We start from the raw sequence: 19429 nt of genomic DNA, 5'->3' as shown, positions 1-19429 counted from the left end.
TATCATTCGATTACGTACGACAAACGGGCATATATCATTTCTAAAACCGTATACGATGAATTTACCATCTCCGTAAGAGGGATTAGTTGGGGAACGGTTAAGTCTTCTTACTGCACACACTATTACCAAGTCGTCGTATTCGTAAATAAGATTTAAGCGTATATTCAGTGCATCTGTTAGATGTAAAGCGTATTTAGAGAAAGCACACTCAGTTGCATTGATCGAGGAGGGAAATAGATTTAATCTTAATCCGTGCCTTGTAGATTATATACACTGTATACCTCAGTCAGAATTAAACACACAAGAACAAAATGTTTTGAAAGTAATCAAGAAACATCTGTTTGAGGCAAAATTCAATAGCTACTATTTGCTAGACTCCGTCTCACGAAAGAAGTACCGCGGCTAAAACCTGAACTAAAATTGACAGCGCCTTACACAAATGACAATAAGACCGCCATTACCAAATGACAATAGCAGTTGTATATGCGGTGGATTTACAAAACGGAGGTCCTGGGTTCGATCCCCGGCTGGGCCGATTGAGATTTTCTTAATTAGTGCAGGTCTGGTTGGTGCAAGGCTTCGGCCGTTGCTAGTTAACACCCTACCAGCAAAGACGTACCGCCAAGCGATTTAGCGTTTCGGTACAATGTCGTGTAGAAACCGAAAACAAGTTAGCCCGCTCCCATCTTAGATTGCATCATCAGTTACCATCTGGTGAGATTGTAATCAAGTGCTAACTTGTAATTTTAAAAAAAAATTGATCGTATTTTAAAAATCTCTATATTGTTTCAGGGACTCGGCACCGCTCATGTGATGCCATCTAGCCAACGTGTGATGATCCGTCGCGTCACCCGCAGGTAAAGGGAAACTGCGGTGCGAATTGCGAATGTGCTTTGGCGAAAGGCCGGCCGTCATAATATGGAATGTTAGTCACTGCTCGCGCACCGCTAAGCGAATCAGTATGTTCACAGCTCTCCCGACTCTGATGACACCCTTCCCGGTGATGACAGCGAAGACTATGGACGTGATGACACCTATTTGGTCAGCGCCAATACGGAAAACGAATTTTACGGTGAGTTAGGTATTAGCTTAGATTAATAATTCCAGTTAATAAAATGACATTTCAGTGACAGTTGCACTTGCCATTTTACTAGTAAAATGCCATTTCAGTGACAGTTGCACTTGCCATTTTACTAGTAAAATGACATTTCAGTGACAGTTGCACTTGCCATTTTACTAGTAAAATCGCATTTCAGTGACAGTTGCACTTGCCATTTTACTAGTAAAATGGCATTTCAGTGACAGTTGCACTTGCCATTTTACTAGTAAAATGACATTTCAGTGACAGTTGCACTTGCCATTTTACTAGTAAAATCGCATTTCAGTGACAGTTGCACTTGCCATTTTACTAGTAAAATGGCATTTCAGTGACAGTTGCACTTGCCATTTTACTAGTAAAATCGCATTTCAGTGACAGTTGCACTTGCCATTTTACTAGTAAAATGGCATTTCAGTGACAGTTGCACTTGCCATTTTACTAGTAAAATGACATTTCAGTGACAGTTGCACTTGCCATTTTACTAGTAAAATGACATATCAGTGACAGTTTCACTTGCCATTTTACTAGTAAAATGACATTTCAGTGAAAGTTGCACTTGTCATTTAACTGACTGTAATAAATAATCTTACAATACACAATATGATATGATATACTCCATTCACATACACAAATATGATGCCCCAATAGCTCCGTGGTAAACGGGGTGGATTCATCACCGAAACCGGCCGTGGTTTGATTTTCGATCGCTGAAGTATTTTCGTACAAATGATTGAATAAAAAAAATATTAAAAAAGTAATTTCTTATAAAATTTCAATCAATAAACAAACTAATCGAAGCTATTGTATGTATTCTATTAAAATAACTATATTTATAAAGGTGGAATTAACATTTTCGGTTAAACGAAAATGTATACAAAGTTACAGATTCTTGAAATTCGCTAAGAAATCTTCAACTTCAATACCAAGAACTAACAACGACAAAGGAAATTTTAGTGACTAACACGTTTTGGTCTCAACAATTTATACACAACAAAATTTCGCCACGCGGCGTGTTGTCACACTACTATAAAGGCGAAAGTTTGTGTGTGTAAGTATGTTTATTCCTCCTTGCGGCTACTGAAGGGATTTGACTGAAAATAGAAAGAATAAGAAGAAAAGAAAGAAGAATAAGAGAAGAAAAATAAAAATAGAATTTACTCCTTGATTAAAACATAGGCTACTTTCATCTTGGTAAGATCCATTAGGGGCTTTGTGTTTAAACTGACTTTTACGCGGATGCGCAAACGCATCGCACTGATGGTACACCGCTCTTATTGATAAAGGAGCCGTGCCAACTGGTTGCAGCGTGAGTCCTTCCCGATGTGCTCGTTTCTTCGACTCCATCTACCGTCGACTCAACGCTCTCTCCTACCTGTGCCCTGGACTGTTTCCGTGGGTGGACCTTGGCCCTGCAACTGAGGCGTCCGGTATGTTATAATAATAAAAGCCTTTATTATATACAGTAGAACCCGCTTAAGACGATAACGCTTAAAACGATTTCCCGCATAATACGTCATTTTACGCCAGTCCCTACAACTTGAGACGTGTTTTCATACATTTCCTAACGCCTAATACGATTCGTCATCCCGTTTAATACGCCTACATCTCACACGCGTGTAATTTCTAATGCGAGAAACAAATTACAACAGATAGATCAGGACATCAGAAAGGTCTTTAAACAAGGTTGCGGGACAAGACTAATACATAATATCTTAAAGAACTTAATAGAAGAAGATAATATCATAAATAATATTTATGCCTTAGTCTGAAATATAAACTTACAGAGTGCTTTACGAGTATATTATGAATAATACATATTTAAGTCATCTTTTATTTACTGATCTACTTTATTTCATGTTGTGTTTATTTGTAAATAATCACTACACATAGAGTGATTTATAAGTTAGTTACATTTTATTATTTTAGTAAATAAACTTAATAAATAAATAAAATAAAATAATACCTATCAAGAAGAAAATTATTGATAGTTTCCGCAATTTTCATTCATGTCTGTGATCACACCAATTGGACGGTAGCGTTTCTTTGAAGGTAGTTAAGTTAAAATTACCCATCAGGGGCCTCGCAAGGCTAACTACACCCACTAGTGAAATAGGTAATCATTAAACAACGCGTCAATAAAAAAAATAACTAAGTTGCTAAAATACTAAGAAAGATAATATATCGTCTATAACCGTACATCACATATGTACATTTGACGACCTCCGTGGCGCAGTGGTGTGCGCGGTGGATTTACAATACGCGAGGTCCTGGGTTCGATCCCCGGCTAGACCTATTGAGGTTTTCTTAATTGGGCCAAGTCTGGCTGGTGGAAAGCTTTAGCCTTGGCTAGTTACCACCCTAACGGCAAAGACATACAGCCAAGCGATGTAGCGGTACGATGTCGTGTAGAAACCGAAAGGGGATGTCGATTTTCATCCTACTCCTACCAAGTTACTTCCATTTTAGATTGCATCATAACTTAGCATCAGGTGAGATTGTAGTCAAGGTCTAACTTGTTGAGAATAAAAAAAAACATACGTAGGTACTTACCTTCACGAATTATCTATGTAATGTACGTACATAGAGAATACGTTATGAACTACGACCTTCGTATACTAGTAGATAGTACACATTAAAGCTTAGTAAAACTTTTCAACAAACAAGTTTGCGGGATTTTACTCATACGAACAATTTTGAGTAAAATGTAGTAGTTCTAAACTATTATGTTAATACATTAGGTATAAACTCGCATTTTGATAATAAAATATTTATTGTATGCAAAGGTTGATTTTAAACAAACTACAAAGTTCAACACTGCTATAATTCTCTAACAATGTTTTGTATAACTCGCATGTGCGAGTTTCGATTTCACCGCTATCTTTCTCATTCTAAAGTATCGTGTTAAACAGAGAGAGATAGAGGTGAATTCGAAACTCGCACTTGCGAGTTACAAAAATATCGTTACAGAATAGCGCTCCTGAAGTAGAATAAAGTATCAATTCAAGTTTCCAAGTTTTCAATAAATAATCTAAATTATTTTAATTTCATTCAGACGCATGGTAAACAAGAAAGTTATTTTAACAAATAATACCTAAATATTGTCTTGTATATGCTTATATTCTCGTTCTATCAACTTCAAACAAGAAAACGAACGTCAACGATCTTAGCCGTTGTGGACAAATTAAAGATGATTTAAAAATGTCGTAAAAAGTTGTAGAAAACTTTTTTTAATAAAGTAATGATTTCATTATTAAAGTAGCATTATCAAGATTGTTTTAGATATTAAAAGTTGAGTTGAGTTGAGTAAATTGGCGGGTGGTTAAGGTAGGCCTGGGCCGGGTATGGCCAATTCCCCTTGGATCACATTTTGCGGTGATTTTGTAAGCATTAACATATCTAATAATATAAAATCGTTGAAACTGACAGACTTCTAGCCTTTATCTCTAGCCACCGCACTTCATTCAACAGATACCTTAATATATGTTTTTTACAGGCGTGTTCGTCATCAAGGCTGTTGGTATCTTCTATGTATTGGTGTTCTTCTTTGACGTGTTGGCTGCCTACGGAACCCCTAGCGAATCAAGTTTCACGGCTGGACTCATGATCATACTGTTGTTGGGCATCTTCATCACCCTTCTGGCCATCTCGCGGAAACCACAGAACCGGTAATTACAATCGCCCTTATTAATATAACATAGGTATAATTAATAATTAAGTAAGTCACTCAGCGCGCAGCTGTGAAACATCCATGTGTGTGTGTGTGTGTGTGACATGTGTGTGTGTCCATCGGCTGACATGATGATAATGAATAACGTAACAACAAATTAATTAATGAAATTAAAGTGGCATAGTACGTCTCTGTTGCAACATTAAATAATTTTTTTATAAACGACTTCAAAAAAGGGAGGAGACTCTCAATTCGCGTATGTTTTTTTAAATGTTTATTACATCATAAGTTCGCTATTTATTATTATTCAATTTTAAAAAATGTTTTCTTTTTGTTTGAAAGAATATAGTTCCAGATTGATGCTTTTTAATTTTCATGAAATTTTCATTCTGTGAATAAGCATGAGTGTGTACCTACACTAAAAGTAAACAAAGTCGTAAAACAAAATCTTGAAAAAATACCTTTTATTGATCTTGATATTGGTGAAAATTATATTAAAAATATACATCATTAGGGTTCCTTCCCCGACATGTAAAATGAGGATGATTTTTTTTCTTGTCTAACCCATAGTATGTATTCATCATCATCATCATTATTAGCAACCCATTTTCGGCTCACTGTTGAGCCCGAGTCTCCGCTCAGAATAATATGGTTTAGGTCTTCGTCTACCACGCTATAGGTACTAGACTTCAATTATGTACATCTAAAGACTTGGGCGTCGTAGAATTCCTCAGAATCGATGTCAATTCGTGAAGATTGACAGTATTGCCACGTTGTATGGCAATACCGTTAAATATAGGCAAGTTTTTTGGTCATGGGGAACGTCAATTAGTCACTTTGCGTCGTTGACCACCATCAAAACCTAATTGGAAATTGAAAATTGTATACTAATTCCGTTTTTAATTAAAAAGATAAAGTTGTCAGTAAGACAACTCAGAGTCTGTTAAAACTTAATGTTTTTGGAGTTCCTTCCCTACATGTGAGGTATCGTTATCGGTACGTTTGTGCATTAAATAAGGGCTTAAAGTTTCAATTTAATCTACGGAACCCTACATAGCACGTGGCCCGACACGCACTTCGCCGGTTTTAATTTGTTTGTTAGTGCACACATCGAGCATTGTTTAAGTATAGGCACTAATTATAAATTAACGTAAGTGCACTAGGGAAATGGTGACTTGTAGACTACGAGAACGGAACCTCTTAAGTAATTAAAGCAAATAAGGTACATTATTATTCAGCTCGTGAAACTATAAGTTACAAGCATTGATATAATAATTTTACAAGATTGTGTGTAACAAAAACCTAGTACAAAGTGACATCATTTACCTACATAGACATGGAATTGTATACGAGATTTTTTTTCATAAACTGTCATCTCATAAAGTTATCCATAGGATAAAACCTATGGATAACTTTATGAGATGACAGTTTTTTTAAATAGTATGTAAATTAGGAGTATGCTATTAGCAGAGCAATTTTCTAAAAGTAACAGGATATCTACGATCATTACTTTCGAAGTTACAGGGATTTAAAGGGTCAGATTTGCGGCACTGCCACGGATTCCTGAAGAACGCCCCATACAAATTGGCACGAATTGATGACGTCATTAATTCGCTGATCGTTAGATTTGTATGGGCGATCAATCAAAATTACGGATATCTTTGTTATTTGTGCATTTATGTTTATTCGTAGTTCAAATATTTCGTTTTTATAATAAACTGCCTCATGAAACCATGGGCATGTCTCATGAGACACAAGTCAATTAGTGATTATTTAGTGGTGCTGTTTTTGAAGCGCTTATCAAGTCATCATCATCATCATTATCAACCCATATTCGGCTCACTACTGAGTTCGAGTCTCCTCTCAGAATAAGAGGAGTTAGGCCAATAGTCCACCACGCTGGCCTAATGCAGATTGGCAGAATTCTCTAGTATGCAGGTTTCCTCACGATGTTTTCCTTTACCGTTTGAGACACGTGATATTTAATTTCTTAAAATGAAACACAACTGAACAGTTGGAGGTGCATGTATTTGACCGGATTCGAACCAACACTCTCCGGAATCGAAGACAGAGGTAATATCCACTGGGCTATTACGGCTTATCAAGTATCTAGTACTTAGTAATATATCGATGGTCACAAAAGTTATTCTATTCCAGAGCTCACCTGATTTACGCTACGCCTTGCCTGCCCTTCGTACCCGGAGTCGCTATTCTCGCTAACATCTACCTGATTCTGAACCTGTCGATTATGACTCTATTGCGTTTTACCGTGTGGATGATATTTGGTAATACAACGAGTTTTCTATCGTTTGCGTATTGTTAAGTATTTTGCGAATTGTTTTTTTTTTTTAATTGCGACATTTTTATATAACACTTAGGTTAGCCGCACACCCACAAACACATTGTTACAACTAAACTCTCGCAATTCGATTTACGTGGTGTAACTCAAATCGCGGTAATTACAGTAAGTAATATTTTGGAGGTAAGACAACAGGCAACCTTATTTAACTTTATTGACAATATTGTGTGTATGCGGGAGACCTTTTTAACAACATAAATAGTGTATTGATTTTTTCATAAATACAAAAAAAAAATAAGCTACTAACTTGTAATTACTTGCTAATTACTACTTACGGCGCAGCGTAAACTAGATGCCGTATACTTAGTTATGGGTCATTTGTACATTTTGGAAGTAACATCATGTACAATGTACATACAGCTTTTACTCGTATGTACAACATGATTCCGGCTACAAGCGCTAAGTGTCTTGTATACGTATTTATTAAGTACTAGCGGACCCGGTCAAGCTTCGCTTTGACTTATGTGCACTTCTTTCCTATCCTTACTCTATATTACTCTACCCCTAAACTACCCCTACCCTTCCCCTACCCTTACCCCTACCCTACCTCTATTCTACCCCTACCCTACTCCTACCCCTACTTAAAACTCAACCGTTTTTATGGGAAATAGAAAAGGGTTGATTTTATGGTTTTCCCAGCTATTATTCTAATTTTTCTCACCTTTTAAACCTTCCCTATACCTCCACGAACATTTCAAGACCAAGATGAGATAAATCCGTTCAGCCGTTCTCGATTTTTAGCAAGACTAACGAACAGCAATTCATTTTTATATATATAGATAGATGGCGGTCAGGATTTTTTTCATTGCACATTTCGTTGCAGGACTGTTCCTGTATTTCAAGTACGGTATAAAGAATTCGACTTTGGAAAAGAACGCAACGGCAGAGCGCGCGCCTACTCCCCCGCCACCCAACCCTTTGAATCGCACCACTATTCCTCCACCGTCTCAGCCCATGAATATCGGAGACCGCAATATTTTCGAAGGCGATGGCAATGGACTTTACGGCAACAGTGACCTGTAAGTCAATATTAATAACTTTTTTTTTTCTTTACAAGTTAGACTTTGACTACAATCTCACCTGATTGGTAAGTGATAATGCAATTCAAGATGGAAGCGGACTAACTTGTTAGGAGGATGATGAAAATCCACACCCCTTTTATGTGTGGTTTGTACACGACATCGTAGCGGAACGCTAAATCGCTTGGCGGTACGTCTTTGTCGTTAGGGTGGTAACTAACCACGGCCTAAGCCTCCCACCAGCCAGACCTGGACCAATTAGGAAAACCTCAATTGGCACAGCCGGAGATCGAACCCAGGACCTCCGCCTTTAAACCCAAAATAATATTCTATTCTGTATTATTACCATAATTACTTTTTATTATGTTAAACTAAAAAAGCAAATCATGGTCACTCTATTCGTATTAATACACAAAGCGCGGATTGGGGCAGGGGTGAATGACCCCGCTCATCGTGTCAGCTGTGTGAATTCGTATACCGTAACCGAAACAGCTGAGCGTTCAGTGTGTCCATGATTTGTTTTTTGGGTCAACATTTTTAGGAAAAAAAATATAATTATGTTAATAAAAATATTTTTAAATATTGACACAGTTCCACCAATAAAATGGTTATTTAAAAAAATCTATAAATATTTTACTATCAATTATTAAACATGTTGTTCAGCTAAACAAAATTATCAAATCTTAACAGGTTTAAGGACACCGTGCTAACATGGCATGAGACTAATTTGGAACCAGTGCAATCCTCCTCCAGCCGCAGCGCTGGAGTCATGCAAATGGAAACCAGGTGAGCATTTCTGACCGACTGACTGAAAGTAGTCCAGCAATGGACATAGGTCTCTTGCAAGATGATGATGATGATGATATTTCTGCTTTGCTGACGTCCTGTCTGTTTCATACATAAATGCGCCACAACTTAACATTACAACCAAAGTAAAACTTTCACCATATCTCATCAGCATCATCGTCATATCAGTCGATGGACGTCCACTGCAGGACATGGGCCTTTTGTAAGGACTTCCAAACATCACGATCCTGAGCCGCCTGCATCCAGCGAATACCTGCGACTCGCTTGATGTCGTCAGTACACTTGGTGGGGGGTCGACTAACACTGCGCTTTACAGTGCGGAGTCGCCATTCCAGCATCTTGGGACAACATCCATCGGCTCTTCGAACTAGGTGTCCCGCCCATTGCCACTTCAGCTTCGCGAAACGTCGAGCTATGTCGGTGACTTTGGTTCTTCAGCGGATCTCCTCATTTCTGATACGATCACGCAAAGATACTCCTAGCATAGATCGTTCCATCGTCCGCTGTGTGGCTCTGAGTCTTCTTATGAGGAATTACGAACGTATGTTATATGTTCGTCCGAAATTCGTCGCCTTATCTACTGGTACATAATATTGAATTTTGTTTAGATACGACGAGCGTACCAGCAGCGTTTCGTACCACACATACCCGCGACCGCCCTGGGCTGATCCGGACGTCACCTATGACAACTGGGACTAAGACTCTCCGACGCGCCACGACAACCTCGGACTTATGTTTTGTTTGGTAGTTACTTAATTTACTATCAAAAGAATATACGCACACAGATAAGTTAGTAATTATTGAGTTTTGTTATTTTATAAAAAAACGATTGTTAACTTTTATAATTTTAGTGTCCACAGTTAAGATTAGGTGGAACGGAATAATAATAATTTACCTGAATGAAAGTTTTGTATTAGCAAATTTTGATGGCATAAAATTAAAATATTTTTTATTTTAAGATTTATTTTATGATGAGATTTGATATGTAAGCGATATGTTTGTCTCGAAACACGTTCCGTCTATCTTATCATTTGCCATTATTTTTTTTTTACTTATGTATTTCTCATTAATATAACTAAGTAAGCAAAGCGATACGGTAATCGACGACTTGATCTTATATTTATATAAAGGGTGCGAGAGGATATCTGAATTATCATATGTAAAAAAAGATATTCTTTCGCAATATAATTACTACTCATTTCATTACTTTACTTTGATAACTATAAAATTATTAAATATGAGCTTACTAATTATTTTCAAAAATGTTCAGATTGGCACATTGCATATAAATCTCACATCAAATTTTGTATGACTGGTTTCCTTATTAGACATTGAAATAGTAACGTAACTGCACCTTCAATAAGTCTTCTCGATCTCTTGTCGACTCTGCTAGATTTCATGACAGCTCTTGTCGGTTTCTTGCAAACTCTTCTCTGATTTTTGCCGTCGTAGTTAACAAAAAAAAAATTAATTTTATATGATAATGTAAAATTCGATAACTGCCTAAATACCTACAAACTACAACAGATATTATATCCTCCAAATATTTTTCAGAAATAACGGTATTGCTTTATGATATTCAGGAGTATTCTTTAAATAAATGAAAGTACTTGTATCATTTTTATTTATATACACATTCAAACTTTATTTATACACTGAAGTATTTACTAATTCTTAAAGAAAACATATTATTATATTGTATTTACTGTAGTGACGTGGATATCACTTTCACAATAATGTGAATTCCGAATTTACAAAAAATAATTATTACTGAATCTCTTCTACGATTGTTATCCTTATAAATTTTTTAAAAGAACCTAAAAAAAGATATTTTATTTAAAAATATAATCTTTTGTGTAATAAATCCAAAATCTAACTCCAGAAACATATCAGATGAATTTTTACATACCACCATGTCATGCACATTTGCATGGCATTTTTATTTTTAACGTTGAAAACGTCTATTTTTAAATCTTTCTTATAATATTTCCTACATAAAATAACTAAAATACAAAAAGTTCAACTAGATTATTTCAATTTACTAAGTTACTTACATTGGTGATAATTTTGCCGTGCTCAAATCCAAAACTATATTGAATTTAAAGTTCTAAAACTAGGATTTTCTTTAACAAATAATGGAAAATATATTTGAGAAAGTATTAATTTACTTTTAAATGCTCTTATTTGATTTAGTTTCGAGATTTTTGTATAACCAAAGTTACACAATCATTATAAATGTGATATTTTATGTAATGAACTATTCTTAGCCCTAATCTAACGCTACTAACAAGCGACATAAACTGTTTCGAAGCGGGACTTATTTGTAAAAAGCTATGGCAAAAAATAGAATAATATTCAGAATACCACCAATCAGGCCAATGTAACGTAAAAAAAGGAACAAAAAAAAAATAAAAAAAAAACAAAAATCTGTCAAAACTCTCATGACAAAAAAGAATCGCTTCGTTTCAATCTATAAAAAAACATATTACGCCACTGTAGTACCTATTTCTATACTACTGACTGATTTTAATGCACTTGTATAAAGGCTCAACGCGCAATTAGTTTATATATTATATAAAGAATAAAAAAAGGTTATGACAAAAGCAGATTTCAGTATTTTTTATTTATATATAGTAACATGAAATTTTCATTATATAACTTTGAGCCATTTTAATTTTTGATAGGTAAATATGAATAGGCAGTCTTATAATGACCCTTGTAGTGTACTATATAAACCTTCGTATTATATATAAATTAAACGTAACCATATATATTTTAGTAGGGACAATACCCCAATAAGAAATTTTTGATTACGTATGAACCGTATGGTTATGACTAGAGTAAGAGTTGTTGTTATATATCTTAAAACTTTTAAAAAAAAGCTATTTAACGTAACGTTTTTATAAAACAATGACATATTTCATTACAAACAAGGGATATTGCTCCCATCAACATAAATAAAATGAAAATTTTTGGAACAATGAAATGGGTGAAGGCCTTAAAATTAGAAATAGGTTTACAGCTGTTGGAATGTTAAGATATAATATGGGACTGGTTAAAACTTAATATACTTAAACATAAAATTTCATTTGAAAATTTTTAAATACTTCGTCTTGATAGAAGTAGGTACAGGTACATTATCATCATCATTCATCATTATCAGCCGATGGACGTCCACTGCTGGACGTAGGCCTCTTGCATGGACTTCCACACAAAACGGTCTCAAGCCGCCAGCATCCACACTGGGCTTTTCGGTGCGGGGTCGCCATTCCAGCACCTTGGGACCCCAACGTCCATCGGCTCTTCGAACTATGTTGCCTGCCCATTGCCACTTCAGCTTCGCGACGCGCTGAGCTGTATCAGGGACTTATCGTCTTCGACTATCGACTTCGTCTGCGGATCTCCTCATTTCTGATTCGATCACGCAGAGTAACCCCAAGCATAGCTCGCTCCATCACCCGCTGTGTGGCTTGCCTTTGCTTCTAATAAGGCCCATAGTTAGCGAAGTCTCGGATCCGTAGCTCATCACTGGCAACACGCACTGTTCGAAGACTTCTTCTTTATGCACTGAGGAATTTCTGAACCGAAATTCCACAGGTTATAACTACGAAATTACTAATGATGAAAGAAAACAAGAGTATCTGATAAAATATTTAAAAAACAAGACCTCTGGTCGCGAACTTGAATAATCCGTAAAATAAATCCGAAAAATATTATGTTAGCCGATAGATTAAAGTATAATCATATTAAATGTGAAATGTTACATTGATGTAAGCATGTAATATGTTATTGATAATAATAAATGTCATGCATTTACCCGAACCACATAAGTGCAGATTATTATTTAAAAACACACGAGTTAATAAAACTTAGTTTATTAAGTTAGTAATGCATGGATTGCACGGCTGCAAGTTTATCGTGTGTCGCAAAAGCGTTTACTATCCCTGTGCTTGACAAGTATTTAATAGTTAACAAGCACAGGGATCTAAAACTTAAAAACAATGCCTTCAGTGTAATGAAGATTCCAAAACAGCCGTGCACACAACTTTGCCTCTGAAAAAGTTAAACGTTTGAAATTCAAATAATTTTCCAGACTAGGGGACAAAGTAGAAATTTGTGCACTTATTCACGTGTGCGCGTGTGACAAAGACAAGTTTTTCGAACTAAGGAGATATAAGTAAAATTGTACTCATACACGAACAACCAGCACAATAATTAATAATCTGCAATTATGTAATTATCTATGGCACGTTTTAGTAATGTAGGAATGTATAAAAATACGTAATACCTAAAGTACTATAGTACACAAAAATTAAAGTCACCGATTTAATCATGGCCATGCCTTGTACAGTAGCCTATGTCTATGTATGTATGTTCTAAGTTTCTGATCGGGTCAATTTACCTAAAGATTTGTATTTATATTATTTTCTTATTCAACTCAACTTTGTACTGGTCTGACTTTGATTGTAGTTACCCTACAGTAGTGAGTGCCCTAACGGAAAGTCATACCTACAAACAATTTTGTGTTTTGACACTTAGTAGATTAAAAATAATTTCAAATTGTAAATCGTGCTATCAATTTTTTTCACCTGTTTTGTATAGAAAAAATTCACGTTAGTAAAAGTATTTAAACAATCACATCACATTTTTTTGTATTTATTCACGTGTATGCTCATGTATAGTTAATATATATAGGTACATTGGACGGTAAACACAGTAAAGGCACAATAAAATTAAGATATGATCTGAGACGAGAGAAAATAATCTATTCTCATTCTAATGATCACCAAAGAATATAGGTAGGTAGCTAGATTTCGAATATCAATAGCGAGTGAACCAAATAATTTGCTGAATTCCATTATGCCTACGTTACTCAAACGTGTACAATTTAAATTACATGTCTAGACGTTATAGTTGTCATGCTGTGTATCATTGATGTCTACATGAAATTTCGATGTTTATTTAAATATTTAATGGAGTTTCATTCTCAAGTTGCGTTTTCTTTTTAATTTAATTTAGATGGTACATGCTACATCGGATATACGTAGGAGTCACAGATAAGTGTCCCGATTTATCCTGAGACTCTGTGTTTCTTGAGTTTGATAATAAATAGTCGTTCTGATTTCGGAAGATGATTTGGTTAATGAATATTATAGTAGGTGAACAAACAAGGTGCTTTGGTGAGTAAAACCGAAGCATCTCAAATGCTACATCTCTCCCTCTTTGAATGATATAGGTACCTATGTCTCCCTTATTATTAGGTCCCCCGTACTGGCGCGTGTGTGCGAAAAATGATTTTGGCGCCCCTTAAGGCATTTTGAATTCTCTTTTTTAACCGACTTAAAAAAAAGGAGGAGGTTCATCTCATTCTCATCTCATTTCGACGCGTATGTTTTTTTAATGTTTGTTACCTCATAACTCCGTCATTTCTTAACTAATTTTAATTTTTTTTTTTGCTCGAAAGAGATTGATATTCTATAATATTTCAATGTATTGATTATTTTTGTTTTTTTTTTGGATGGCGCCCGTATGCATTGCACACTTTGCACATATGGCAGCGGGGCCCTGCTCTATATCTCTGAATAATTGTACAAGACGTTGCTGCTGTGTTGACGTTCTTCGTTACAAGCACGTTTTATTGCAAATTTGTAATAATATTGTATTGTTAATAGTAGATAGTTCTGCTATCAACTTACCTACTGCTATGTTCAATGGCAAGCCCTCTTCCGGTAATAGAACAACATATACTAGGGTTAAACTGATATCATATTTACGAGATTCATATATGAGATGTAGCGTGTAACACACACTGTCACACTTACGTGTTTACGAACTATTTTAAATTTATACAAACATTAACACCCCTTTCACACTACAGTATAAATTGCAAGACCAACCTTTTACTGTATCCTGAAAAACTAGACGCTTTATACTCATAGCAGTTAATTTTTGCAGGATCCAGTAAAAAACTACCAATTCCTACACCGGTTAGCAGGTGTCGCATGCAGGAATCCGTGTGAACACTGCTATTAAAATATAGTACGTGTTATTAAACGGGATCCAGCTTTTTAATGGACTACGGATCCAGTGTCTAGTAATCAAACCGAATGGCACAATTCGGCCGGATCGGTATTTTGCAGGATCCTAGCTAGCTTATAAACACACGCGCCCACAAACGGGATCCTGCAGAAAACGGGATATTGGACTGCTGTGTGAAAGGAGAGTTAGTTTACACTTTCTTACGTTCAAAGCCACGTATTGACTAGTGTACTTATTAGCTCTTTGCATTGCAGGAAGAATTTGTATGCGACTTGTTAATTTTAAAATTATGTGTACCTCAGATCCAATCTTAGGTACCTTTGACTATCAAACATTTTACACTTTGAAAATTTAATTCTATTGTTTTTATTTTCTTCTTGTAAATAAGTGGCTTTTAGAACGTGTTGCAGTAAAAATTTATAATTTTATACCTGTTGTTACTTATGTATTATGTAGGTGATAAAATGTAAGTATATGTAAGAAATTATACCTTTCAGGCAATGATGTTAGAAGAAAAAAGAGGTAGATTAGGTTATACGCGGGCCGCAAGTGGCTCGTTAAAACTATGCTAATTAGCAAACCTGAGCTCAGTCGCCGCACTGTCATCTCACCGTTGACAACGCCGCTGAGATATTTTTTGCGTGCCAGTTGTAAATGCGAGTATCGAATGTGATTTATGTAACCTATCTACCTCTTTTATCTTGTAACATCATTGCTATCGGGTGTCATTTCACACTATGGCCACGGATTGTTAGCTATGTACCAGGTTACTCTAGTCAAAAAAATTTCTGATTTATATATCATTCTGGCAAAACTGGTATTGTTTAGGATTTTCAAGAAAAAGTTTATACGTAATACAATATTTTATCACAAAATTGTAAACATAATAATATACCATAATTCATTTGGCAGGCACATAATAGTTTTCATTTTTATTTTGTTATCAGGTAAATTATCAGAATTAGATTTTTAAGAAATTTTAGTATTATTATTAAACGGTAACCAAAGTATCGTAATTTAAGTTAATAGGTTAAATTATTATGTTTATTTTTATCATGATGTAGATAGATACAAGTATATCGATCCTCCGTGGCCTACATTATAGTATTTAATTGTTAAGGAGACTATTCTGTAACATTAAAAAAATAATATTTAATCTTTTATATAAAAAACGGAGAGTCCCAACTTCCTTTGTATGCCTACGCGAGTAAAATTGTTTTGTTTACACCGTCCCTTATTGTCAAAACCACCTGGAGTTTACCTTAATTAATTCGGCTATGTGTATTTTATTTACCTCCTTTGATAAACTCGTTTAATGTTCTTGTATACAAAATTTAATATTTAATATAAGAAAGCTGAGAGATATGTACATAGCTCAGTCATGTAGATCGTACGCTTGCCAAGATAGTTAGTTAATGAGGAAAGCTATCGGAAAAATAGTTCCCGCAACCCGTTCGAGATTATGATCTCACTACCTTCACAAACACACCACTTGTCCGGAGAGGAGGGGGTAGTGGTATTACATCCCACAACCACACCCAATTGTCCGAAGTGGAAGAGGTAGTGGTGTTACAACCCACAACCACACCACTTGTCCGGAGTGGATGAGGTAGTGGTGTTACAACCCACAACCACACCACTTGTCCGAAACGGACGAGGTAGTGGTGTTACGTCCCCAAACTGTCGGCCACGGTCATTATCGTTAAAACTAACTACTAATTACGATTATAATAATAAGTACAATACTCAGAAGTTTTTTAATGTTACAGAAAAATATCTTCTATAATTTAAGGTAATATAATCCTACGTGTTAGAAAGTAACTGTTCTTGCTATTTATTCCCATGCAGCCTTTGAGCTGATGTGTAACTGTATCGCTGTTCCATTGTTCCGAATCACTGCAGCTTTTAGAGGGGATCAAAGAGTTGGCAAAAATAAAGTATGAGTAGGCACAGTAGGTGCAAACGTCGGCGTTGGACGTAGAATCGTTAAATTAAATGCGAAATAAATTACGTCTAATCGGCATTTTTAATAATGTCAAAACGTACAAAAACAGGGTAATTATTGAATTTGAAGCGACTTCTGTAAAATTGTTTTTTTGGGGTGTATTTTTTATATTTTATATTTAAATTATGACATTGTATGACGACAAAATATAAATTATCATTTAAATAATGACAAGGATGAAAACTACAAACAAAATTTTAATTTAAATGATATTGATTGATCATTCGTACGTGGTATTTTCCTTTAATAAATAAACATAATATTATTGTTTTCTTAAATAATATGAATGGCCTGAATGGCTCATTTGAATATATTTACTTACTTTTAAAATTTCGATATAAAATATTATCCCCTTACAGTAACATTATGCGACAAACAAATGTTAGGCCATTAAGTGCAAAGTTTATTAAAAATCATCTGTTGTTACTTAATGCCAACTCTTTGTTTATAAGGTGTGAAGGATGCTTACGATGTCAATAATTTTAAAAGCTAAATCCCGGCTAATAACGAGTTAGACTCGTTTACTGAGGATTTCGTACTTAAAGATACCTTAAAACTATTTTAGAAAAGTATAAACTATGTTTGAAAAGGCTAACGACTCGAAATAAGCATGCTCATTATTAGCAATGTTAATAAGATGCAACTGCTCAATAGTACTGCATACTTTCGTCCTTGAAATGAGCATGTGGAACAGTAGCTTAAGTCTAACGTCCATCGGCTTTTCCATCTGTAGGTATGTGTATGTATCTGATGCTAATAAAACAGTTGTTGAACTTGTATTTTTCGTGTATATACAAGACTATAGTATGTGTAGCATACTATAGTCATAGTGTGTGTAGCATACTATAGTCATAGTATGTGTAGCATACTATAGTCATAGTGTGTGTAGCATACTATAGTCATAGTGTGTGTAGCATACTATGGTCTGGCAAGTTCGTTGAGGACACTCCCATGATATGCGGGCGATTGGGGGAAGACTGCGCGGGTGTGAAATCGTGCGTGCAAAGAAGGGAGGTGCAGCAATCGTGGGTTTTTCATTCCTCGCTACACGCCCTCCGGCCCGTGCGAACCATCGGGAGTGTTACGGACGAAGTTTCCAAGCTATAGCTAGCTCCGAGTATTATTTAATTTTAGGTGTTTCTACCCACTGCCTGAATATACTCATACCTACTACGAGTAGGTACTGTTTCCATACTCTCGTTAACTTTTTAGTTAGGTACCTATTTGATTGGTTATGATGCAGTCTTAAATGGAATGAGCTTGATGGATAGTAGAAACTTGCTGCTTATTCTGTATCTACCTAAGCACAGATGAATCTACTGATATTGCATTAAACACTCACATAAGAATTTTTACTAAAATATTAAATGTATACCTATTTTAGTAAAAATTCTTATTAGTATTATATTATTCGATCTATAGTATCGCGAAATTAGCTTTGAAACTATTATTATAATAATGGTATAATAATGGGTCTCGTAATAATATGCTGTGTCCCATAGTTATAATGCCAAAATGTTTTGGACCAAAGATATGTTATTTTTTTGTATAAGGTTAGACAGCTGTTGTTATTCGGAACAATCTTTATGGTAATATATATAAACGACGTACTTAACTGTAAGTTAATTAAATGTTTATTAAAGGAATCTGTGTTTTATTACATACCTTTCTTTCGTCTAAATATTACTTTCTGATTGATATAACTTTACTAATCGAACCGTCCCTTTACAATTATCGACTCTACTATAATCGATATATTTTTTTTAGATTTTATGAACTAGCGTGCATTGGGCCAGTGGCGGATTCACCAGCAGGCTAAGCAGGCTAGAGTCTAGGGCGGCATATTTTAGGGGACGACAAAATTGACCCAAAAATATCTTACAGTAATAAATAATGAAAAACATTCCTTAAACATTGAAAAAACGTGTCTTGAAGTTCTTCTGTGCAGTACCAAAATATTATCCAAAATAATAAATGTAATTAATTAATATTACTGCAAACTAGGGCATCTGGTAACAAAGAATAACAAATTGGCGGCAAAAATTAGAAAGCGTACTGGGCAGGGGAAATGCCTATCCCCGGCCTAGGCCTACTTTACTTATATTTAAAAAATCTTGATAACTCTACTTTATTAATGAAATCATTACTTTAAAAAGTTTGCTACAACGTTTAACGACATTTTTAATTTATCTATAATTTGTCTTAAACGGGAACAAGCTAAGATCGTTCACCATACAGCCTGAGTTTTGAGATATTTTTTGAAAACTTAAGGGTTTGTTTGTTTGTTTTCTTGTTTGTTAAGCTTACTTGGTAACAGAAAAGAATAAAATGTTAAAATAAATGCTTCAAATGTTACTTCGCTACTTCAGTTAGTCGCCGCACAGGCGAACATTTTGCCCTAGGAGAGTGATAAAAAAATTTTTCTTTAAGAAAC

At 35.2% G+C, this 19429-nt stretch overlaps 1 protein-coding gene across 1 annotated transcript in view; it reads left to right on the top strand.

Annotated features, from left to right (window-relative positions):
- The window catches only part of LOC112046789 (probable cationic amino acid transporter), a 123085-nt gene extending 104444 nt beyond the window's left edge, over positions 1–18641 (top strand). Inside the window, exons 11-18 of the mRNA XM_024083584.2 lie at positions 793–857; positions 972–1072; positions 2383–2526; positions 4593–4764; positions 6924–7051; positions 7949–8144; positions 8835–8930; positions 9560–18641. Of these exons, the coding sequence (XP_023939352.2) occupies positions 793–857; positions 972–1072; positions 2383–2526; positions 4593–4764; positions 6924–7051; positions 7949–8144; positions 8835–8930; positions 9560–9650 (993 nt within the window). The 3' untranslated portion in view covers positions 9651–18641. The remainder of the gene's footprint in view (positions 1–792; positions 858–971; positions 1073–2382; positions 2527–4592; positions 4765–6923; positions 7052–7948; positions 8145–8834; positions 8931–9559) is intronic.
- The last annotated feature ends 788 nt before the right edge of the window (positions 18642–19429 follow it).

The sequence above is a fragment of the Bicyclus anynana genome, chromosome Z (assembly GCF_947172395.1).
Source record: "Bicyclus anynana chromosome Z, ilBicAnyn1.1, whole genome shotgun sequence".
Lineage (NCBI taxonomy): Eukaryota > Metazoa > Arthropoda > Insecta > Lepidoptera > Nymphalidae > Bicyclus > Bicyclus anynana.
The sequence above is the reverse complement of the archived record's forward strand: the minus strand, read 5'-3'. Positions and strand labels throughout refer to the sequence as shown.